At 44.3% G+C, this 25267-nt stretch overlaps 1 protein-coding gene across 1 annotated transcript in view; it reads right to left on the bottom strand.

The window, feature by feature from the left end:
• The window catches only part of LOC113894447, a 170593-nt gene that overhangs the window by 45807 nt on the left and 99519 nt on the right, over window positions 1-25267 (bottom strand). The window contains 2 exon segments of the mRNA XM_027544885.1: window positions 12621-12703; window positions 18445-18628. Coding sequence (XP_027400686.1) covers window positions 12621-12703; window positions 18445-18628 — 267 coding nt within the window.

The following is a 25267-nucleotide window of genomic DNA, read 5'->3' as shown; positions in this document are numbered from 1 at the left end:
CACACACACACACACACACACATATATATATATATATATATATATATATATACACACACACACACACACATATGGTAGATGTATGTCTATTGGGGATTATCTTAACAATTCTAAAATATTCTAAATTCTATAACAATTCCATATATATCTAACAATATATAGATATATATCTACATATATAGTATGTAGGTATATATACATATACATACTATATGTAGATATATATCTACATATATAGTAGATATATACCCATTATATATATATGTATATATATAGTAGATCTTTTGTGATGTTTTATTTTAGGGACAATATATATAAAGGTGGACTTCCCTGGTGGCTCAGTGGTAAAGAATCTGATTGCAATATAGGAGATGTGGCTTCGATCCTTGGGTCAGGAAGATCCCCCTGGAGAAGGAAATGGCAACCCACTGCACTATTCTTGCCTGGGAAATCCTGTGGACAGAGGAGCCTGGCGGGCTACAGTCCATGGGGTTACAAAAGAGTCAGACATGATAGCTACTAAACAACCACAAATATGTAAAGGCTAAGGAATGAATGCTTTGCCTGGTGGGAGCCACAAGGTATGACCATGAGTCAGACAGGAGGTCTTCTCCAGCCTAGTTGGGCCTAGTGCCCCCGAGCCCACAGGGAGGCTGGTCAGGGAGGCCAATGCTGGCATGCCAAGATGCCTCCCGTCAGATGCACGCTATAACACTCAGCCTCTTCTTAAGGAGTGCTGATGAATCTAGCTTGTCGTGTTGTCTATTTGGCCCTCTCTTGCCACAGGGCCTTTGTGTGTGCTGTTCATTCCGCCTGAAAGTCAGTTGCCTCCACCCATCCCCAAGTCTCGGGGATTTGTCTTTCAGGTCTCAGATCCATCCTCTCTTTTCTGCTGTCTATACTCTGTCATCAGGGTGAATCCCTGGTGTCTTATGGGGCCTAAACTTTGTATGATCTTGAAGGCCCCTTTCCAGAAAAAGAATAAAAAGTTTGCATGTGAAATCAGATACCTACATAATGAAGATCCCTCCAGGCAAATGAGGAGCTGCTTAAGCTTCCTTACTTCACAGGGAACCTGCTGCCTCTGGCTGGCAGAGTACATGGTGGATTTGCCCACTGGAGCCCTCAAGATGGTATGAAATCATGTTTCGTCATGGAAATGCTTGATTCCCATCCATACAATGGTCTGTAAGCTTCTCGAGGGGCGAGACCATGTCCATTTGCTCACATCATTTCTCCGAGTGTTTAGTCTAGTGCCTAGCACAGGCAAGGTCCTCAATAAATGGGATTTGAATAAATGAATCTTGAAATTTGAATAATTATAATCATAGAACTGTTAGCTCCCACTCATTGGGAGTCTCCATTCGCCAGGCCCTGAACATCAGGACTGAGGGTACAGGGTATGTTGGAAGACTCGGCCTGTGAAACAAGGAAGAGAAAACTACTCTGGGCACTGGGATTAGAGGGAGACTGAAGGTGGGGTGCCTCTGAGTCAAGGATGTGGCTTTTGATTCTTATTGTCAACAGCACTGTGTCCCCCAGAATAAACATGACTTCATGACTGGTAGGGATCCCCCTACCCCCAAACTAGACCTTTGTAAGATACTCAGCTGCCATTTCCTAATCTTCTCTCTTGGGAAGCAGAGACCCCATCTTATAAACATCCCCCTCCCACTCTAAGCCATAGTCTTAAACTAGCGGGTCTGGTGATTGTCTTGGTTACAATGGGCAGATATTATTACCAGCTACTGAACTGAGGCAGGGATATTGCTAAGCATTCTACAAGGCACAGGATAGCCCCTCCCGGTGAAGAATTCTCTGGTACAGAATGCCAGTAATGCCCAAGGTGAAAAGCCCTGCCTCAAACCCACAGGCTCCCTCTCCATCACTTTTTCTGGATACTACAGCTGTGTGCTGTTTTTCTCTTTTCCCTCCTTTGCCTTCTGTACTCCACACAGAACAGTGGGGGCAATTTACCAGAGTAAATGTGATGCAGTTTCAGCTATACGTACAGTTTATTCAAAACAAAACGAATAATTTTTATACCACTCTAATGGCAGAAAGTGAAGAGGAACTAAAGAACTTCTTGGTGAGGGTGAAAGAAGAGAGTGAAAAAGCCGGCTTAAGACTCAGCGTTAAAAAAACTAAGATCATGGCATCTGGTCCCATCCTTCATGGCAAATAGAAGGGGAAAAGGTGGAAGCAGTGACAGATTTCCTCTTCTTGGGCTCTAAAATTAATGCAGATGGTGACTGCTGCCAAGAAATTAGAAGACAAATGCTTCTTGGCAGGAAAGGTATGACAAACCTAAATAGTGTATTAAAAAGCAAAGATATCATTTTGCCAACAAAGGTCTGTATAGTCAAGGCTATGGTCTTATCAGTAGTCATGTATACAGATGTGAGAGTTTGACTGTAAAGAAGGCTGAACGCTGAAGAATTGATGCTTTCGAATTGTGGTGCTGGAGAAGACTCTTGAGAATCCTTTGGACGGCAAGGAGATCACACCAGTCAATCCTAAAGGAAATCAAGCCTGAACACTCATTGGAAGGACTGATGCTGAAGCTCCAATACTTTGGCCACCTGATGTGAAGAGTCAACTCATTGGAAAAGACCCTGATGCTGGGAAAGATTGAAGGCAGGAGGAGAAGGGGACGACAGAGGAGGAAATGGTTGGATGGCATCACTGATTAAATGGACATGAACTTGGGTAAACTCCAGGAGATGGAGAGGGAGGCCTGGCGTGTTGTAGTCCATGGGGTTGCAAAGAGTCAGACATGATTTGGTGACTGAACGACAACTCTAGGCCAGTGCATTGAATGGTCTGGGAACCTTATTCAAATACAGAGTGAGTCAGTAGATGTGGGCTAGAGCCTGAGAGTCTGTCTTTCTAGTCATTCCCCGGGGATGCGAACCCTGGGCCTGCAAGCACACTTGTAGTAGCAAATTTCTTCGCACTTAGGATACAGCAGCAAAGAATACAAAGGCCCCTGCCCTTGGGGAGTGTCCAGTTGGGCTAGAAGTGTATTGTACCCAAATAAGGATGGAGATATTGAAGTCAGAGGTACTCAGAGTCTTAGAAAATCAGCTGGAAGAGAATGTAGAGGATGTCTAACCAAACTTCCCCATTTTAGAGACTGGGAAACTGAGGCCCAGCATGGAGAAGGGAGCCAGTTTACATAACACAGCTTGCTGTGCCAGCTTTGGGCCAAGACTATTTGATTCTTATTCCCTTGAATTAGCAGAGTCCTTAGGGAGACTCTGAGGGCATAGCTCATCAGAGTGGGGAAAAGTCAGCAGCTTAGAGGTTACAGGGACAGAAGTCTGGAGACTCCCATGTGAAGGCTCCCCCCACTCCACTCTCCTCACAGGGAACCCTGATTCCCAACTTCACTCATGTCCATCCTGACACACCTGCAGACACTGGGATATATTTCCAATGAGTCAACTCATTGGAAAAGACCCTGATGCTGGGAAAGATTGAAGGCAGGAGGAGAAGGGGACGGCAGAGGAGGACGACAGAGATACCAGATTCTTCCCACCAACTCTGTGCTTCTGCACGATTAAATTTGTAACAAGTATGAACCAGGGCAAAGTCTGGGAGAAGTAATTCTAAATGCATTCAGTCAGCAAGTGGAAAGAGTCAACTTAAACAGGGTTTGGCCAATCAAAATCTCCTCCTAATCAGGAGTGGAAGGACAAATCCTGGACCTACACCGGGCTCCTGGGAGCATCTTCCAGGGCTCACCTGAACAGAGCCATTGACCCAGAGCTTAGAGAACCTTTCACTTGGAAAGCAATTGCTTCCTCCACTGCTGGTACCTGGGACTGCTGCTGCTGCTGCTAAGTCACTTCAGTCGTGTCTGACTCAGTGAGACCCCATAGATGGCAGCCCACCAGGCTCCCCCGTCCCTGGGATTCTCCAGGCAAGAACACTGGAGTGGGGTGCCATCACCTTCTCCGGTACCTGGGACTAGAAACTTTTAAATTCATGCCAGTTGGACTGGAACAGTAACAGATTTTATGGAGTAGCTAAAAAGAAAAGCAACAGCTGCTATATCAGGCATTAATAATATAACAAAGAAAGAAAAAGAGAAACTTTTCATTAGTACTTTTTGATGTCAATTTATTATTTATCCCTTCACCGATATTCAAACAGGCAGGCCATCATAAAACATTCAAAAAGATTCTCTAAAACAGTCAAGGCATCTGTTTTAACTCAGTTCTTTTTTAGAAACCTGGAAATCAGGAACCCTGGCATTTATATAATAGAATAGCCGTGTTAAAAATATATATATATGTATACTGTATCAAAAATACTGTTTGAGGATCACTACTTAGAAAGATTTTGGTTTAAATTTTACCAATGACCAGGAGGCAGGCAGACAACAGCTCGTAAAAGAAGATTCAGTGTCAATCAACAAAGTGCTGCTCCTGAATGTAGGCCTCCATGAGTGTTGTTTTGTTGAAACAAGGCCTTGACAAAGCCCACTGTTTGGTAATTAGCATCCTGTCAAGTCTCTCCAATCAAGGCCCACAGGTTGCACCTGGTCCCAGATAAAAAAGGCTTTGTGGGCAATTCTGATCTGACCCTCAGGGGCCCCTGCCATGTGCAGAACCGCCTTCTGTGTTCTTGCCATAACTACCATTTACAAAGCAAGGAGGCCTTTTCCACCAGAGGTTCTGAGAGCTTTTGTCTAATCCTGATGCACTGCCACGCCACTTTAACCTTGATGATAAATGTCCATCCTTGTAATGCAGACCTTTGCTCCTCTCTGAAGAAGGTATCTCTTCCTGGGACAGAAGATGCCACAGAAGCAAAATCATTGTTGAAACAAACCAAATGCAAAATGGAAAGATTTCAGAAAACAAAGACCATAAGTGCCCTGTCTTCAGGACGACCTGGTTGGAAAAGAAGGGGCTGGCCCTCCCTAGGTTGGCAAGCCTTCATTCCTCCCCGGGCTGGCATCCCTGATGTAAAGGTTGTGTTCCCTGATGTAGGAGATGACAGCATCTGGGAGCAGGTACTTCACGCTCTGCCCCTGGCTCAGGGCCCACCTGACGTATGTGGCGCTGATCTCGTTCTGCACCGGCTCCCTGGCCAGGTGGATCTTGTCCTGGTATCTCTGCAGGATGGGCGAGTCTGAGACATATCCCTTGGGGTCATGCCCTGCTCGGGTCACACACACCAAGCCAAACTTCTCCACTATTTCCTGGATGTGTGTGTCTTTCCAGAGGTTGGGGATCTGGAAGGTCTTGAGGAAATCTGCCCCGCAGAGGAGCTTCAGCTCAGGCACAGCTGGAAGACAAGGGTGGATCTCAAGAAAGTAACAGGAGGGTCATGGCCAGGAAAGATAGCATCATATTCTGTTTGAGATTTTCACCAAACGCTTTTCTTGGAATGTATGGGGAACTCAATGTCTATGTGTTCATGACTTAAGGAGAAAAAGCATGTGATGAATCTGAAGCTACTTTAGGGACATACAGTTGTTAAGTAATACTTTAATCAATAAATCTTTTGTTTAACCTTGGCAATATGCCAAGTAATCCAAAATGAATTTTTTTTCAGTGTCATACCACAAGGCTGTCTGTGGTTGCTGGAGCCCACAGCAGGTCCAGAAAGGCCAAAGGTGGCTGTGCTGAACCTAGAACTCTTGTCTTCTGATAGAAGGTGAGGTTCTTAAAGCCCTAGGACTAATAGACGATGGACCTCCAGCAAGTCACCGCCTTTCTCAAAATCTATTTCAGCCCTGTGCTCCTCTGGGAGCTCAGTGGTAAAGAATCTGGCTTTCAGTGCAGGAGACATGGGTTTGATCTCTGATCTGGGAAGATCCCACAAGTTGCTGAGCAACTAAGCCCCTGCTCCATAACTACTGACCTGTGCTCCACAACGAGAGAAGCCAGAGCAATGAGAAGCCCACGCACCACACTGGAGAGTAGACCCTGCTCGCTGCAATGAGAAAAGCCTTCACAGCGACAAAGACCCAGTGCCACCAAAAATAAATTAAAAAGTAAATAAATTTATATTGCTTGCTTCACTTCAGTTGTGTCTGACTCTTTGCCACCTCATGGACTGCAGCCCACCAGGCTCCTCTGTCCATGGGATTCTGAAGGCAAGAATACTGGAGTGGGTTGCCATTTTCTTCTCCAGGGGATCTTCCCGCCCCAGGAGTCAAACCTGTGTCTCTTAAGTCTCTCTTACGTGGAGCACAGGCGGGTTCTTTACCACTAGGGCCAATCTATTTCAGCCCTAACTTCTGGGACCTTTATAAGTACAATCCCATCTTAAAGGTTAATTATAAACAATCTTTGGGTAACTAAAAGGTCTCTAAGACCTCAGCTGGTGACCTTTTCATCTGTTTTCAATAAAACAAAGCTCTAGAACAACTGATCAATGTGGATAATCCTTTAGCATTTGTTCTAACAGAGAATGATGATTGTGATGATTAAAGAATACTTAACATTTATTGGCTGTTTACTATGCGCACTATTATTAAGTGCTTTATGTGTTTAATTTCATTTGAGCCTCAGAGTAACCTCAGGAGATAGGTGTTATTGTCATGCCCATTGTGCAGACGGGGAAAGAGAGGCGTGTGACTTGCCTGAGGTTATTCATTGCTAGCAGTCGGCCAGCCTCCACTGGGGGGCATTTGAAACCCCTGGGCTCTGCTGCCGCCTGCTGGCAGGAATTGTACATGCATCACTCTGCCTGTATTTTCCTGGCACCATTCCTATTCCCGTCCGCTTTGAATGGGCTAATCAGAAAAAGAAAAACTAAGTCCATCTAGAAGCAACCAGCAGGGCCTCCAGTCCTTCTGGAAGTCAGTTCTAGCTTCAGTGAACAGCAAAGGCTGGGCTCTTAGAGCAAGAACATCTCAGTCACCATGAAACCTCCGCTGGGAAGGGCTTCAGGGATACCATCTGCTGGGGGGGGGGAACCTGATATAAATTGTCAGTTTAGGCTCCTCTGTTGTGAAAACTTTAAGGGAATCTGGACATGGATTAGAGAGACGAGTTTACAAAGGAGCACTCGGCCAGCGATGCACTGGAAAGTGAGAAGCTGGACATGTCATAAAGAGGTCAGAGATCTCGCCTCGGTTGGGTACTGGCTGCTGCGGGGCTGGAGCTGAGATCCTTCCCTGGGCCTCAGTTTCCCTGTCCGTGAAACGATGGCACTGGACTTGTTTACTCATTTTAAGGCATCATATGTAATTATAGAAACATACTTCAAAAACTTTAGCAGTGTACTACTGGTATAATAAAATGATATTCAAATATTTATTAAGACATGTATTCATGAATTCTCCAGGTTAAGAACTAGGACTCTAGAGCCAGACTGTTTATATTCAGATCCTGACTCAGCCATCTGACAGCTATATGACCTCAAGTTTAAAATAAGGATATTAACGCTATTTATCTCATAGGATCACTTTAGAATTGAATGAACTTATAGAACACTTAGAACAGAGAACAGAAAAAGTGTGGCATGTGTTAACTACCATCCATCCATTCATCCATCCATCCATACACCTACTTCTCCACCAATCCACTCACTGGCACATTCACCAAGCGCTCATGGAGAGTGTCCTAAGTGCATTTAAAAATTATTCAGTAACTTAGACTTTTCACTCATTTGGGCTGGTCCCATTGCTTACATAGGTCCCATGGGGCTTCCCTGGTGGCTCAGAGGTTAAAGCGTCTGCCCACAATGCGGGAGACCTGGGTTCGATCCCTGGGTCGGGAAGATCCCCTGGAGAAGGAAATGGCAACCCACTCCAGTATTCTTGCCTGGAGAATCCCATGGATGGAGGAGCCTGGTGGGCTACAGTCCATGGGGTTGCAAAGAGTCGGACATGACTGAGTGACTTCACTTTCACTTTCATTGCTTACAACATGTATGTGGGTTCAAGCTATTCTATACCTGTGAGATTTTACTCTACTTTCTTATTTATCTGACCACTGTAATATTGAAAGAGACCAGTGTTTGATCTTTCAAGCAATTGAATTGTTGTTTTGTGCTCTTCCTATGGGGGAGGTTAAGAGATGTGCATTGAATTCCAGGGCCTCCTGGGGTCTGGGGACACCTTCCTGTTCCCACAGGTCAGGGTTTCTTCTCCTGTGGGTTTCTGTGGGGATGATCTCCACATACCTGCTTCAATATTAAATACTGTTTGAATTTATTAACAATGACAGTATGGAATACAATTCACTCTGAGCCCTTGCCCAGAGGGAACAAGTACCCACACCTGCCCCCTCCCCCATGCCAAAAAGCATGCCATGGGGCTGGTGCGATGGGTCCCTCCTGCCAGCCACACACACCTTAGACCCCAACTCTGGGCACTCCTGTCATCAGGCCCTTTAAAGGCAGTTACATTTCCTTTCAGACCCATTCATATCACTGGTACGAGATCTGCAGACCCAGTTACTCTGGGAGTCCAGTCTGTAAGTCTGAGGTTTTGAATAAAAGCTGCCAATTTGATTTGTCTTAACAGTGACTCAGTGACATAAATACATGTCCATGGGCGTTTTGGGGCAGTGTGCTCTGTCTTTGAATAACCACAGGCTCTGGAGAGCAGATGAAGCAGATTCACACAGAAAGCAAGAGAAATGCCACCAGGACCTGTCTGTTTGAATGTCAGAGTTGCCCACACTCTGACATTAAAGAGCACCAACCCTGAGGCCAGTCAGCCCTGGGTTCCAATCTCAGGTCTGTGAGGACCTTGGGGTAGTTACAGCTGATGGGCTTGTTTCCTCAGCTGTAGTAGGGATAATAAGGCCTCCTATGGGAGTTATGGAAGTTGAGTGATGGTGAGACTGTAATGGAAACTTCCTGCCTAGTGCAGCAAATGAACACAGGCATGGAGGGTGGTGTCTGGAGTGTAGGACTTCTGGGTCTAGACAGGATACCTACGATGAAGCCAGGTATTGGGATCTGAAGTGTTGTGCGTGCTCAGTTGTGTCCGACTCTTTGCAACCCCATGGACTGTAGCCCACCAAGCTCCTCTGTCCATGGAATTTTCCAGGCAAAAACACTGGACTGAGTTGTCACTTCCTACCCTAGGGGATCTTCCTGACCCTGGAACTGAAGCATCTCCTGCACTGGCAGGTTGATTCTTTACCACTGAACCACCAGGAAGCCCACTGGTATATGAGGGGAACGCCCCAACTAATCATACAAGTACCAAGGCCGCCTTGGAACAGACAGTGTGAAATGCAAACAGAGGAAGCGTCTGCTCTGGCTGTATGGAAAGAGATCCTCTGAGCTGTGCTCGGCCCCAGCAGCCAAGGCAGGGACCATCTCACGAGCGACAGAACTGGGCTATTAAAGGACTGCTGCTAAGTCGCTTCAGTCGTGTCCAATTCTGGGCGACCCCAGAGATGGCAGCCCACCCGTCCCTGGGATTCTCCAGGCAAGAACACTGGAGTGGGTTGCCATTTCCTTCTCCAATGCACGAAAGTGAAAAGTGAAAGTGAAGTCGCTCAGTCGTGTCCGACTCTTAGCGATCCCATGGACTGCAGCCTACCAGGCTCCTCCGTCCATGGGATTTTCCAGGCAGGAGTACTGGAGTGGGGTGCCATTGCCTTCTCCAATTAAAGGACTGAAAGTGTCCCAAAGTGTGACACCCACGTGGCCCAGGACAAGGCAATCCACACGCCTCTGGGTGAGTCCAAGGAGGACCACAAATCACAGCGGTGATGGGCAAAGCAGGGCCCTGGCAGCCAGAAGATGCTGAGCTCAGCTGCAGAGTAAAACAGCACATGGCAGAGTGCACGGCACACAGCATGGTCCTTTGGCAACAGGTCACCGGTAGCATGTAAGGTACCTCATCAGAAGCCAAACTTACGCAAGAAAAACTCCACCTTTCTTTTTTAATTGCTCTATTTTTTTTTCTGATGACAAACATGAAATCTGTGTCGACTGTGGACCGTGTGGAAAATATAAGTATTTAAAATAGAAAATAACAACAATAATTCTGCTTTCTACAAAAATTTGTCAATATTTTGGTGTATTTCTTAGTCTTTTCTATTTAAACATGCAAATAGATGTGAAAGTACATTTACATATGTTTATATACTTGAGATTATCCAGTCTTGTATCCTGATTTTTTTCCCACTTACCTCCTAAGTGTTTCGCCATATCATGAAAACCTTTTGTGTGGGTTCTTCATCCTATATTATATATAGTAAATTTACTTATACATTCCCTAACATTTTAACACTGAGGTTGCTTTATGTTCTGCCATTATAAAAATTGCTGTGATAAACCTCTTTCTCATAAGTCTTTGTCCTAATTTCTAATTACCTCCTCAGGCAGATTCCTAGAAGGGGAATTTATCAAGCAAAGGGCACACACATTTTTAAAGCCCTGGATATATTTTGGTAAATTGAAAAGCCCACTTTTCATTCAATGTAAACTTTTTTTTTTTCAAACTTCCTTTTTTAACAGTTACTTTGGAAGAGAACAAGAGTAGGATTTAGGGTTTGAACGGACAGAAAGGGAATAAGGGACAAACCCCCAATGTCATAGGGCCAAGCAGAGCAGGCTAGTAGCCCCTGGACAAGCACATCCAAAAAGAAAGTGGGGTGACTTGAAGTGGTGGAGGGGGAGCTGGTTTCTTAGGGAGGGTTCTTTCTTAGAGAAGGGCGTTACAGGACAGACAGCTTTTCAACAGCAGAGCCACAAAAGGAGGTGGGAGAAGAGGCAGGCCAGGCAAAGAGACAGGGCTTCTGGAAGCATCTGCAGAGCGGTGAGAAGCTGGGAGCTTCAGTGTGGAATCCCTCCTGCCTCACTGGCAGCTACTCCCTTCTCTCACCACAGGTTCCAGCATCCTGAATGGCATGGGGTGGCCAGCACTTCCTGCCCTGCGTGCCTTACTCAGCTGCTCCTCTGCCCCCAGTGTCCCCCACCCCAGATAACCTACAGGTCCTGCAAGTGGTGATGCAGCGCTGCCTCCTCCAGACTGCTCCCCTATCCACACCTGGACTCACTGCCATCCATAGATGGTCTCCAGATCAAGGCAGGTGCTGGGCAGGCCACCTCTGTCCTCACCCAGCGTCTCGAGAACTCTATCAGGAGTGACTGCTGAGCCAGAGGTGATTCAGAAAGAAGACAGAGGGCTGAGAATGAGCACTGTGTGCTGTGCTCAGGGCTGGGGTCAGGTGAGGAGGAGCCCCTGCTGGCTCCAGAGGAGAGGCGGACAGGGAGGCCAGAGGAATGTAATCAATACTGGAGAAGCTGATCATATAGGAAACTCTGTAGCTCCTTCTTTCTTGGGTTCCCACTCAACAGCACAGTTCCCCAGACTGGAGGTAAAGCAGATCCCCAGTGTGCCTGTTAACCACTGAGTTCCAGGCCTCTTCCCCACAGGAGGTCTGGGATGTGGCCTGGGCTTCAGTGTTTTTAATAAGCCACCCAGGTGATTCTGCTGTGAGTGATGCTTTGATCAGCATCCGAGGACTGCAGTGGGAAACTTGAGGGCATTTTCAAGGCCTCTTAATTAATTTATTTTTAATATATATTTTTTTCAGATTCTTTTTCGTTATAGGTTATTGTTCCCTGTGCTATACAGTAGGCCCCTGTTGTTACCTATTTTATATATAGCAGGGTGTACATGTCAATACCAGACTCCTAGTTTATCTCTTCTCACCCCACCTTTCAAGTCCTTTTAGGAGAGCAGTTCCCAGTCTGTGTTCTGGGGAGCACCAGTTCTGAGGAATACTAATATGCATTAAAAAGAGCCCCATGATTAAAAAGTGCTAAGAATGGCTTCAATCTACATCCCTTCCTCATTAGAGTCCCATATACAGGAACATAGTTAAGGCTCTGAAAAGTCCTGTAAAATTCTAAGACGGCATTGTAAGCGTGTTTAACCATGACAATCTGGAGGTCTCCTCATAGGGAAATAGTGTCCCACCAGCTAAAGTTGGGAGGGCTGCTGGAGGCAACCCCACGGAAGAGCCTGTTGGAATGCTGGCCGGGTGGGACCAGTGATCCCTTGCTCCTGGCCCACCCTGTCCCCCATCACTGTGCTCTGGTTTATGTGCCTGAGGGGGCTGTGCATTTAACCCCTGGCACCAGGGCTGCCATGGGAGGTGCTCTGAAATCACAGCTGACAAGGTTCCATCAAACACCAGGAGCTGACCACAGGGCAGAAACCCAGGGTTACAGATTAAAAGGAAGATCCAAACAGACGTTAAATCCCTTAAAACTAGGTTTCCTTTTCCGAGTAAAACACTTGAGTAACAATGCTATACAGTGGTAGGTTAAGCGATATAATGGCACATTTTGTATTCAAAAAGGCTTTCAAACTAGCTCAGCAGCACCCAGAAGTTGATCCCAGCTTTGTCCTGGCTGTAATCCAGGTCACAAGCGCAAGTCATAAGGTAGGTAAACTCCTTTGGGGCAGGAAATCCCACTTTAGTAAACAACGATTTACAAGGGATGGTGGCAGATTGTTTAACCTGACTTTTCAACACGGAAAGTGTCACCCCAAGCAGGCTTCAAATACTCTTACCTGTGCCCAGGGGCTGTGGCTCACATGGGTTCTCACCTGAAGCCCTGACATCTCACCCCCTCTCCCATGCTCCGCACCCCCGACAGAGCAGAGGGTTAGAACCTACCTGCGGAGGCGGGGGAGCTGGCACTGCCTTGGTCTGGGTCTTCCATCCGGGGCAGAGATCTGAGCAGTTCGCTGTGATGATGCCTGTGGGGTAAGCATATGGGCTCAGGGTGCATCCGTGTGGCCTACAGTCCCCCCACCACCCAGGGTGGGTCTCTGGTTTTTAAGTCTCATTCTGCCTTTGTCCATTTAAGGTAGCTCATTCCACAAATACGTACTGAGGGCCTACTGTGTGCTGGGCCTTGTGCCAGGTGATGCATCTGGGTGCTCACAGACCACCCCATCCAAGACTGCCTTCTATGAGCCCCAGCTGAAAGGAGGAAACAAGCAGATTTCTACTCTTTTAAGTATTTTCTTTCCATAGCTCACTTTTTATAAAAGTTGAATAGGGATTAAGGACCTGGGCTATTAGAATCAGACCTGAGTTCCGAGTACAAATTTTCAGTTGTAAAAAGCTGGAATAATGTAGCTACTTTTCAGACTTCTGTGAATGTAAGGACGTTACCACACAGTAAGGGCTGGCACCGGGTTTCCCTGATGGCTCAGCAGGTGAAGAATCCACTTGCAATGCAGGAGCCCTGAATTTGATCCCTGGGTTGGGGAGATCCCCTGGAAAATTCTCTGGACAGAGGAGCCTGGCGGGCTACAGTCCATGGGTTCACAAAAAGTCGAATACGAGTGAGCGGCTAACACTTTCAAGCGCTGGCGCAGTGCGTGGCCCACAGCTGCCTCTCAAAACAGAGGCTTGCTCGGATCATAAGCTAGTACTTTAGAACCTGACTGGGTCATGGCTCAGAGCCTGGTTTGGAGCTTGACTGCCGGGGTGGAATCCAGTCTCTCCCATCAGCCAGCAGTAGGACCCTGGGTGGGTGTTTCATGTCTCAGTACCTGCAAAACGAGGAACGATGACAGTGTCTGCCTCCCAAGTGTGGTTATGAAGATGCAAGGAGTAGATGTGCAAAGTCCACGGAGGGGTGTAGAGCGCAGAGCAAATCGCAAATCTCGTTATATGTTAGCAGTTTGGATGTGATTAGACTTACACCCATTTGGTAGGCCTGGCTCTTTTAGCAATCTGTCTTCTGAAAGTCAAGAGATACCTGTGCCTTCTTTTTAATCAAACACGGGTAAGCACTAAGTCTTGTATAAATCTGATCTTCTGTCTTCCGCCTACTGTATTATCCATTGACTGGAGCTGTGTTTGGGGAAAAGTGCCTGATGGGAGAAGCAGGTATTTTCAGTACGAGTGGCTGGGTTCAAGTGTAGGCTCTCCTGCTTGTACGCTGCTGGGTGAGTCATGAACACTCTCAGAGCCTCACTGACCTCTGTTATTTGGTCAGGAAAGTTAATGGCGACCTTGTCTACACTGAGTATCACAAGACCATTAAGGAGCAAGAGCTTCTCCCTGGCTGGGGAAGAGGCTGATGCGGATTGTTAGGAGAAGGTGCAGTGTAGAAGTTAAGTTCTAGAATGACACTGCCTGGGGTGGTATACTGGTTCCAAATAGTAGCGCTGGAATCTTCTTGGGTGTCTTAAGCAATCTGCCTCCCTTTCCTCATCTGTAGAATGGGGGACAATGACAGTACCCACCTCAGAGAGCTATAATGAGGCTGAATTAAAGAGCTGAGCACGGTCCATCCACAGAAAAGTGCCCAATCAACATGAGCTGTTATTAACAGCCTTACTCTCAGTCTTTCTTCCCCACCAGATTGTGAACAGGAAACTCATTTAATTTATCCTTATATTCTTGGTACCTAGGAAACTGCTTACCTAAAGTCAGCTGAATTCAGGAAAGATGGAAGGGGGATAAATAAATACATTTAGTTCAGGTCTAAAGTCCTTCCTGATGGTCTCAGAGACTCACCTGAGTCTTCTTAGGGCCTTGCTGGACTCGTCTGTGCTTCCATTATTGTCTTTTTTAAAAATATAAATGTGCAGTTTTTATTTTTAAAATATTTTCTTGGCCATGCCACATGGCATGTAGGATCTTAGTTCCCCAACCAGGGAGTGAATCAGCGCCCTCGCACTGGAAGCACGGAGTGTCAGCCACTGTACCATCAGGAAAGTCCCGCCATTATTGTCTTACTGCTTCAGTTTTAGAAAGCATCACCTCTTGAGGCTTCACTCCCAGATTAGTCTGGAATTTCACAACAGATGGAAACAGGTTCGGGTGCCATCTTTACTTTCTCATTGTAGGACTCTGAATATGTTGTTGACTCTTTCAGGACCTGTTTCCTCATCTGTGAAATGGGGCCAAACTCATCTACTTCTCAGAGTTGCTGAGCTGCCTAGTTATTATGTTTGGCACACATAGTAGGTGATCAGTAAAAGCTGGTATTATCATTTTATTTTTACTGACCTTGAAGCCCCTGGTTCAAGTTGACCCTGCTTTGAATAGTAGCTGGAACTCTGGTGTGCAAAAGGCTACTTTCAGTGCCAAATGCATCTTCCTCACAGACCTCTACTCTGCCTTTGTGGGGTGGGGGGGGGGGGTCATTGCTTCCTTTTGTTGCTTGCCTGAGTGGTACCCTGGTGTCCCCGGCCTTGGGCCTGATGACTGACCCTGGCAGCATATTCTTTGTGTCCTCAGCATCCCCTGGTCTCCAGATAAGCCTGATCAGAGGGTTACTGCAGAAGAAACAGAGTCAGCCACGTGGTGTTCCCCTCTGTAGATCACTGGTTTTGAAGATGGCCACACGTATAGCTTCAGAGTCCAACAGACTGGGGTTCCACCACTTGCTTATCTGTTGTGCAACTTATTTAACTTAGCTTCTCTGAGCCTCAGTTTCCTCATCTGTAGGATGAGGACAACACAGGCTCATATTTGCCAAGGGGCACATGAGCTGCTGCTGCTGGACCACATCGAATGGCATCATGACCAAGGCCTGCCCAGCATGGGGAAAGGGCGAGTGAAATAAGCTATCAAGTGCTCTAGAAGCATGGAAGCTGACCCAGATTTTAAAAATTTAGAATAAAAATAAGCAACTTGATAAGGAGAAAGAGAACACTCGATAAACCCTACAGTGAATTGACTTCATAGTGATGTATGTCACTGTCGCCATGATGTAGATTCATTGTTGACTCCACCAAGTGTTAGTTGCTCAGTCCTGTCTGACTCTTGCAACCCCATGGACTGTAGCCCACCAGGCTCCTCTGTCCATGGGACTTACCAGGCAAGAATACTGGAGTGGGTAGCCATTTCCTTCTCCAGGGGATCTTCCCAACCGATGAAGAGAACCCAGGTCTGATGCACTGCAGGCAGATTCTTTACCATTGAGCTACCAAGAGGATACTAAATGGAGCAAAAGGGTGGGAGCATTCTAGAGCATTCTACCATGTTTCTAGAATCACCTCACTTTACAATTTTAACCAGATTTTCAATCTTAAAAAATGTTTTTGATAATTTTAGGAAAACATTAGTAATTAAACAAAATTTCTAATGAAGGCCACTCCAAATACTGAAAAGACTCTTAACTGGCTGATAAAACACTGCTGCCTTTATCAGTGGATTCTCAACCTTGGCTGCACAAAATAAATCATTTGGGAACCTTTAAAATATCCATGCCTAGACCTTGCCTATTACCCTAGAAAAATCATAAGCTTGGGTAGGAGAGGTTGAACATTTAAAAAAAGCTTCCCAGGTGAGTCCTACAGCCAGGATTGAGACCACTGGTTTGGATCGATCCTGGTATTAATCATAAAACATGATTCACACACTTGGTGACTGAGACTGTGGGCCTCAACCCTGGCCACACATTAGAACCACTAGGGAGCTCTTAACAATCCTGACGCCCCGTCCCAGACCAATGACATCCCAGTCTCTGGGGTAAGACTCAGGCTTCTGTGCTTTTGAAAGCTCTCTTGGTGATTTGGTGTGCAGCCAGGGCTGAGAAGCATCTGTCTAAAGGATACAGTAAAAGGAGAAAAAGAATGCATCCTGTAAATCTTAGGCCTGCATTTTATAGCAGGATATTAATATGTGGTACTGTGGTCAAATCCTATTTACCCGTGAATGGCTTATCTGTTATGAGAATAAACTATGGGCCAATTAGGGACGCAGGGAAGGTATTCTTTACCAACTGAGGTGGAATTGCAGGCAGATTCTTTACCAACTGAGCTATCAGGGAAGCCCCTAATGTTATTAAGCCCCTATTATAAACCAGGTGGGCACTTTCCTGGTAGCTAGGCTGGTAATGAGTCCGCCTGCAAGGCAGCAGACCTGGGTTCGATCCCTGGGTTGGGACGATCCTCTGGAGAAGGGCATGGCAACCCACTCCAGTATTCTTGCTTAGCAAATCCCCATGGACAGAGGAGCCTGGTGGGCTACGGTCCATAGGGTCTCAAAGTGTCAGAGAGGACTGAGCGACTAAGCACAGCACATAAGCCAGGTGCTTTCCTGCACCACCTCATTTAATGTACACAGTATCCCAGTGAAGTGGATGATGTCATCCCTATCTTATTAGTTGAAGAGAGAGCCCATCTCACTTACCTCAAGTCACTTCACTAGTGAATTTGGCTCCAAGATCTGGGCCCGAGGCCACAGCGCCTCCCACAGGGTGGAGGAGGACCGCGTCTCTTTGTTTCTAACTGCATACTAAAGCTAAATGATTTGTGGGATTATCTGATTTGTTTCTACTCCCCTCTGTTAGCCTAGATAAAGGAGAGCTGACTACATTGTTTATTCTAAAAGGATGATCTAGGTGTAAATTTATTCCTTATGTTAAAAAAAGAGCATATATCTAACAATTATTTCATATTTGCTCTCCTTCAATTTGGCAACAGATATTGAAGAAGCACTACAACTGAATACTTCTAGCTGGTTCTTTCCCCTGTAAAGGGTAAGTAATAAGAACAGGATATGGAAACTAAATATTTACCTTTTTTTTTTTTTTGCTAAAGGTAAACATTTTTTCTCCCAAGTGACTTTCAAGAGTAAAAAGTAAAAACCAAATTATGGGCAGGCCTGCCAATTTTTCAACCTGGCCCCTTGTGTCTAGTCTCTGACGAGTCTAGTGCTTCCTTATGAATAAAAGACAGCCCACAGTCTGCAGTCCCTTCCAGCCGAGCTGGCTGTCGGCAGTGACAGGCAGACCCGCCTCTCAGTCCCCTCTGACAGGCAGGACAGGTGGGGTCTCCTGCTTCCCTAGCAAACTCCCAGGAAGGTTTCCCTGACACAAGTCAGAGACTGACTGTCCTCATATACAGGGCTTGCTGGGGCTTTTAAACAGCTCCATTACTTAATGCTGAACACTAATAGCAATTCTAAAAGAAAAAAAATTCCTGTGCAACTATCTCTAGATTCATAGTTCTTTTTCAAGTCCAGATTTAGAGAACCCAGGATTTGTACAATTAGAAAGATGGCCCATTATGTAGATGCAGTTTTCAACCTAGTGGATGATGACTTACTGTGTATGATTATGTGGTTCTGGGTCAGAAAAATGATTTACATTTTTGTGATCCTTGTTAGGTTATACTGTGCCCATTTTGCATGTGAGAAATGTGTCCTGGAGAAGTCATCATGTGTCTAATGTCAGACAGCTACTGAGTGGTAGCCCTGGACCCTGGATGCTTCAGCCTTCTGAATCGAGACTGGGCTTTTCCACAAAGAGTACCCTGAAGGGTAGTGGTTTGTGATTTGTTTACTCAGGGTCTCTCTGCGAAGGTGAACCTGTCGGTCTCTCTCGCTCTACGGATAAACACTTGCAGGACTTGGGTGCGAGGATCTGGCTGAAGCCCCACTCAACCCTCCATCCGCGCCTCCCACCCTGCGGGCTCTGCGGACATGATCGGGGCCCCTGCCCATCCCACGCGCGCATGCCCACTGTTACCTCAGCACCTTGATTGTCTCCATCCACTGCGTCTGCTCGCTCTCCCAGGAGTCCACCCGGATCCAGTCGGACGTCTGCAGGGCCAGCCGGGCCATGGCCACACGGTGCCGGGCAGCCACAAGGCCTTTCTTCCGGTAGTTGTCATTGACAGGAGAGATGATGCCCCCAATCACCTGGTACCTGCCTAGGCAGGGGAGAGCAGAGGTGTTGCTGGCACGGGGGCTTGCCAGCTGGCCACTGGAATCCAGGCAGGCACTAAAAATCTCGGGGCCTCATCCTGAGTGGGAACAAACACTGGCATTCTCTGCTGGGCAGGTCAGCTCCCTTGGGTCAGGTCAAGGTGCTGCCTTAGGCATCATGTGCCTCTTCTCCAGAGTCTTCTATGCCCTGGAGTAGCTGAGAGGGGGCTGGGAGGGTTGGGCTCAGGCCAAGGCTCCTGGGTGGCACTGTGGACAGTTAGGGTCAGAACACGTTAGGGGAATACAATGGCTCCCCTGTGTGCGCCTCCTCTAATCACGCGTGGGACAATAGCTACACATGGCTTCTTAGCTCAAATAGGAGATTCTGTGGATCAAAGACAAAGGAATGACATGTCCCCCAGAGCAGGTGGGTGAGGGGATGCAAACTGACTGCACAGGGGCACCACTGGCTTTGGAGGACTGTGCTGCTAAGGGAGGGAAGACCTACTTTGACGATGACGTGGGCCGTCTATGAACAATGCTGCATGGCTTAGCGACAGAACAGGGCGGTATAGATTTAGAGCTGCAGTGAACTGTAGAAGCTATAGGGAACCATCGTGGAAAGAGCATGAATGGGTCTCAGAGAGCCTCTGAGTGGGACTCAGGTGGGAGCTCCAGTTCCATCACTCACTAGGATGCCTTAGGCAAGTTACCAAGATATTTGAAAGAATAAAATGCTGAGTCAATTGAGCTCCAGTTTTCCTTTCTGTAAAATGGGATAATAGGTGCTTGGCAGCACCTTGTGGGAAGGATGAAATATAATATCTATGAGGGGAGTTAATATTTTAACTTAGTACATGCTATATTAAAAATTGTATTATAAGATATAAACATGCACATAAAAGAGCAAGAAAAAATACAGTTTTTACAAAGAGTTATAAAGTACATCCTCTTCTAATCCTTGCCCAGGTTAAGATACAGAGAAGTTCCTTATCACCACCCCCACACTCTGATAAAAACTAATCACTATTCTCACTTTTCTCCCTGTGCACACAAGCACCTGATGCGAAGAGCTGACTCATTGGAAAAGGCCCTGATGCTGGGAAAGATTGAGGGCAGGAGGAGAAGGGGACGACAGAGGATGAGATGGTAGGATGGCATCACCAACTCAATGGACATGAGTTTGAGTGAACTCTGGAAGTTGGTGATGGACAGGAAGGCCTGGCGTACTGCCGTCCATGGGGTCACTAAGAGTTGGACACAGCTGAGCAACTGAACAAAGATCAACAATTCTCACTTTTCCATAATTCTCTTGCTTTCCTTTATAACTTTACCATGTATTTATGCAGCCTGAAAAAACAAAGATTTTTGCCTGCTTTTGAAACTTTAAAAAAATGGAATCATACTGAATTGTTCTTTCCATAAGCCATTTTCGTTTTGTTAATAAAATTCATGTAGTCCAACCACTTTTATTGCTACATAATATTCTATTGCATGATTATATACCAAATAATTGATCTGTCTTATTGTTGATAGATTTCATTTGATTCTGGCTTTAGACAATTACCGACAATGCTGGTCTGAAAATGCTTGCACAAGTCTCCCTGTGTGCACAAGCATATATTTCTTAGGATATGTACCCTTCCTAAGAGTGAAACTGCTAAACCATTGGGTAGATGTATTTGCAGCTTTACTAGATAATGCCAAACAATCTTCTAAAGCGGTTATAGATATTTACTCTCCAATCAGCAGTGTATGAGCATTTCATTTGCTCCACACCATCGAGCAAATAACCATACAGGGTTATTGTCAGGATTTTCCCATCTGATGGATGTATAGTTATGGCTCATCGTGATTTTAATGTTCCTTTTTCTGCTTACCAATGAGCCTGAGCATTTATTCATATATATTATTAAGCATTCAAGCTTAAGTCTTTGTGAAGTGCCTGTTTAAATCTTTTGCCTTTATTTCAGGTTTCTGCCTTTTTATCATTGATTTGTAAAGTTCTTCATCTATTTCAAATATTGGCCCTTTGTTGGTTGGTTGTACATGTCCTAAATAACTTCTCTCACTTGTCTTATTGTTCTTTTTGTGGAATCGAATGTCCTGAATTTTTATGTAGCTGGGTTGTTAGGTTTTTTCCTTTATGGCTAGTGCATTTTGTGTTATAAAGGTATTTTCCTGTATTATCTCATAAAGTGTTATAGTTTTGTTTTTCACACTGGTGTCTTTGCGCATGACGGGCGTCCTATTAAAAGTATTTTCCATTTGGATAGTCAATTACTCCAGCATCATTTACCAAAAGAGCCTCCGCCCCCCTGCTGTGCAGTGTCACCACGTGGGATTCCTAGCGTCCATCTGTGTACCAGCTGCTTTCTCCACTCTGCTATGTTCTGTGGTTCTATTTACTATTTACTGTCCCTAGACAACGTCACACTGCCTTATTTAATGGAGCTTTAGTACACTTCTTAATGTGATTAAGTAAATCTTCCTAACTTGTTCTTCTTCGAGTGTTTCAGCAAGTCTTGACTCTGTACTTTCCACATACATTTTAGAAAGCATTTGTTAAGTTCCATAAAGATGAAACAGCCCCCAAAACCTGCTGAAATTTGATAGGAATTGGATTAAATCTATAATTCAATTTAGGGAGAATTGACCATTTTATAATATTGAGCCTTCCATTACATGAGCATGGTATTTCTTTCCATTTGAAGTGAAGTGAAATCCCTCAGTCGTGTCCAACTCTTTGCAACCCCATGGACAGTAGCCTGCACCAGGCTCCTCCATCCATGGGATTTTCTAGGCAAGAGTACTGGAATGGGTTTCCATTTCCATTTGTTTAGGTCTTCCTAAATATTTCTAAACAAAGTCTTACAATTTTTCTTGTACAGCACTTAACATGTCTTTTGTAAGATTTATTTCTAGATTCTTGATATTTTTTGATGCCATTATAAATGATACTTCTAAAAATACTTTTTTTTTTCTCCTTGTTGATGTGCAGAAATATAACTGATTTAGGTATCTTGAATGTGTATCTGGTAAGCTTGCTAAACTCTCTCATTAATTCTAATAGTTTACCTTCAGAGTCTTAATCTTCTATGTCCAAAATACCAACAGTTTTACCATTTCATTTTCAATTCTTTTACACTTTATTTTTCTTGTTGCATGGTTTAAGACCTCTGGTATTATGCTGAACAGAGATGGTATTAGCAGGAATCCTGTATTATGCCCACTACAAGAGGAAAAACTTCCAAGCTCTGTTATTACATATGATGTTTGCTATAAGTTTTCTGTGGATATCCTTTCTCACGTGTGGCAGAGAACATGCTATGTGTTCATCAGGACCCATTTTTATTTTTCCTCTTTCAGAGCTTATAGGAAGCTAATATTTCCATTTCTCTTGAAATTAGGTTGGGTTTTTTTTGTGATTTGGCTGAGTTATAGTCCCTGATGGCTCAGCTGGTAAAGAATCTGCCTGCAATGCAGGAGATGCAGGAGATGCAGGAGATGTGGGTTTGATCCCTAGGTAGGGAAGATCCCCTAGAGGAGGGTATGGCAACCCACTTAAGTATTCTTGCCTGGAGAATCCCATGGACAGAAGAGCTTGTGGGCTATAGTCCATAGGGTGACAGAATTGGACTTAACTGAAGAGACTGAGTCATGGGATGTGGGTAGAATTGATGTATGCACCAAGTAGACTTGGCCATAAAAACCCTTGCATGACCCTCCAGCTCTTCATAGTGGATCTGAAAGCTACTATTAAGACAGCAAAGTCTATGGGACCTACCAGGATCCCTGAGACACAGGATTCCTTCCTGAGCTTGGGAGGAAACTATCCATGTAGATCTTCTGAATCTACATGGGATTTAGCTGATGAGAGATAAACCTTATTTAGTGCATTAAGCTCCTCAACTTGTGGCATTTGTTTCTTTAGCCTAGCATGGTCTGTCGTGACAAATATGCTATTTTAAAAGAGATGTTTAATGTCCAAAATACATAAAGAACACATACAATTAAACAACAATAACAACAAAATCCCAACTTAAAAATGAGCAGAGGAGGTAAGTGGACATTTTTCTAAAGAAGATATACAGAAGACCATTAGACACATGAAAAGAAGCTCAACATAACTAAACATCAGGGAAATGCAAATCAAAACCACAATGAGATATCACCTCACGCCTGTCAGAACAGCTATTGTCAAAAAGACAAGAAATCAGTGTGAGTGAGGATCTGGAGAAAAGGAAAACCTCTTGCACTCTTGGTGGAGAAGACAGTATGGAGATCCCTCAAAAAAATTAAGAATAGAACTACCATATAATCCAGCTATTCTACTTCTGGATATTTATCCAAAGAATACAAAAAATACTAATTCAAAAGATATACACACTGCTATGTTCACTGCAGCATTGTTTACAACAGCCAAGATATGCAGCAACCTAGGTTCCTAATCAGATGAATGGATAAAGAAGTTGTGGTAGGGAAGCCCATATATATACACATATACAAATACATACATACATACAATGGAATACTACTCAGTCATGAAAAGATGAAATCTTGCCATTTGTTACAACACGGATGGACCTTGAGGGTAATATGCTAAATGAAATAAGTCAGAAGAAAGACGAATACTGTGTGGTTTCACTCATATGTGGAATATAAAAAATAAACTAAAAAACAAAACAAAACAAAACAAATGAACAAACCCAACAAAAAGAAACACAAACAGAGAACAGAGTAGTGATCACCAGAGTGGGAGGGGTGGAGGGAGGGTGAAATGGATAGAGGAGATCAATGGTATGGTGACAGCTGGGAACTAAATCTTCAGTGGTGATGGTATGCATGCATGTGTGCTAAGTTGCCTCCGTCCTGTCCAACTCTTTGTGACTCTATGGACAGTGGCCCATCAGGCTCCTCTGGCCATGGGATGCTCTAGGCAACAATACTGGAGTGGGTTGCCATTCCCTCCTCCGGGGATCTTCCCAATTCAGGGATCAAATCTGCATCTCTTATGTCTCCTGCATTGGCAGGCAGGTTCTTTACCACTAGTGTGACCTGGGAAGTCTGGTGAGGGTATACAGAAGTAAAAATATAATGTTGAACACATGAAACTTGCATAATGTTATAAGTCATTGTTACCATAATAAAATAAAAAAGATATTCTCAGCTATTCATAGTTTAAGAGCTTTTGTCATAAATGAATTCTTTGCAACTCTTGGAATGACTATGTGGTTTTTCTCCTTTAGTCAGTTAATACAGTGCATTGCATTGATTAACTTTCTAATCTTTAACATTGCATTCCTGAGATAAACAGTTAGGTCAAGATATATTATCTTTGTAATGTGCTGATGGATTTACTCTGGTAATATTTTTTTAGGAAGCAAGAGAAGTCTATAATTTTCTTTTCTCTTAATGTCCTAATCAGGTTTTGATATCAAGGTTATGCTAGCCTTATAAAAGCTGTTAGAAGTTCCCTTTTTCTATGCTCTAAAAAAGACTGTATGGGTTTGGAATAACATTTTCCCCATAAGTGTTTGGTAGAAGCCACTGGTGAAGTCTTATGAGGCTGGAGCTTAAATTGTGTGATTTTTTTTTGACTACTGATTTAATTTCTGTAATGGTTGTAAAATAATTCGGATTTTAATTTCTTCATTATAATTTTTGGCAACTTTCATCTTTCTAGGATTCTGTCCATTTTATCTAAATTTTGAAATGTACTGGCATAAGGTTGTTCCCAATATTCTCTTATCTGTTTAGTGTCGATACCATCTGCAGGGATGTTCTTTTCATTCCTAATGTTGGTTGTGTTTCCATTCTTTTTCCTTGCTCAATCTTGCCAGAGGCTTGTAATCTTATTAGTCTTTTCAAAGGGCCAACCTTTGGCTATATTGAACTTCTCTGCTGAATGCTTGTTTTCCATTTCATCAATTTCTGTTCTTATTTTTATTAATCCTATTCTCCTACATTCTTGGTGCTAGTTTGCTGCTCTTTTTCTAATGGTGATAGATGTGTAACTAACTAATTTGCTATTTGTCTTATTTTCCTAATACAGTTAGGAATGCCTATATAGTTCTGGCTATAAAACTTCCCTATAAGCATGATTTTACTTGTATACTTGAAACATGACTTTACTTGCTTTTACTTTTTACTTGCATGTAAAGTTTTCATGATCATTTAGTTCAGAATACTTTCTATTTTTATACCTTTTCTGATCCATGAATTATTTACAAGTATTTTTTGTAATTACCCAAACAAACATATTGAGATTTTTGGTAACCTTTTTGTTACTGATTTCTGGCTTAGTTGCAGCTGTGAAGAACATACTCTATTGATTTCAATCCTTTGAAATGTGTTGATACTTGCTTTATGTCCTAGGGAATGATCAGTTTTAGTCAATGTTCCATGAGTACCTAAAAAATGTGTATTCTATGACTGCTGTGTGATCTTCTGTCCAACTACTCAATACTGCCAATTGCTTTTTTAAAATCTATGTTCTTATTTTGTCTGTTGTATTAGTTACTAAGAGAGGCATGTTAAAATTTCCCACTATGACTGTGAATTTTTCCATTTTTTCTTTTTAGTTCTTTTAACTTGTGCTTCATATATTTTAAGGCTATGTTATTTAGGTGCCTATGGCACCC

The sequence above is a fragment of the Bos indicus x Bos taurus genome, chromosome 1, assembly GCF_003369695.1.
Source record: "Bos indicus x Bos taurus breed Angus x Brahman F1 hybrid chromosome 1, Bos_hybrid_MaternalHap_v2.0, whole genome shotgun sequence".
NCBI classification, from domain to species: domain Eukaryota; kingdom Metazoa; phylum Chordata; class Mammalia; order Artiodactyla; family Bovidae; genus Bos; species Bos indicus x Bos taurus.
The sequence above is the reverse complement of the archived record's forward strand: the minus strand, read 5'-3'. Positions and strand labels throughout refer to the sequence as shown.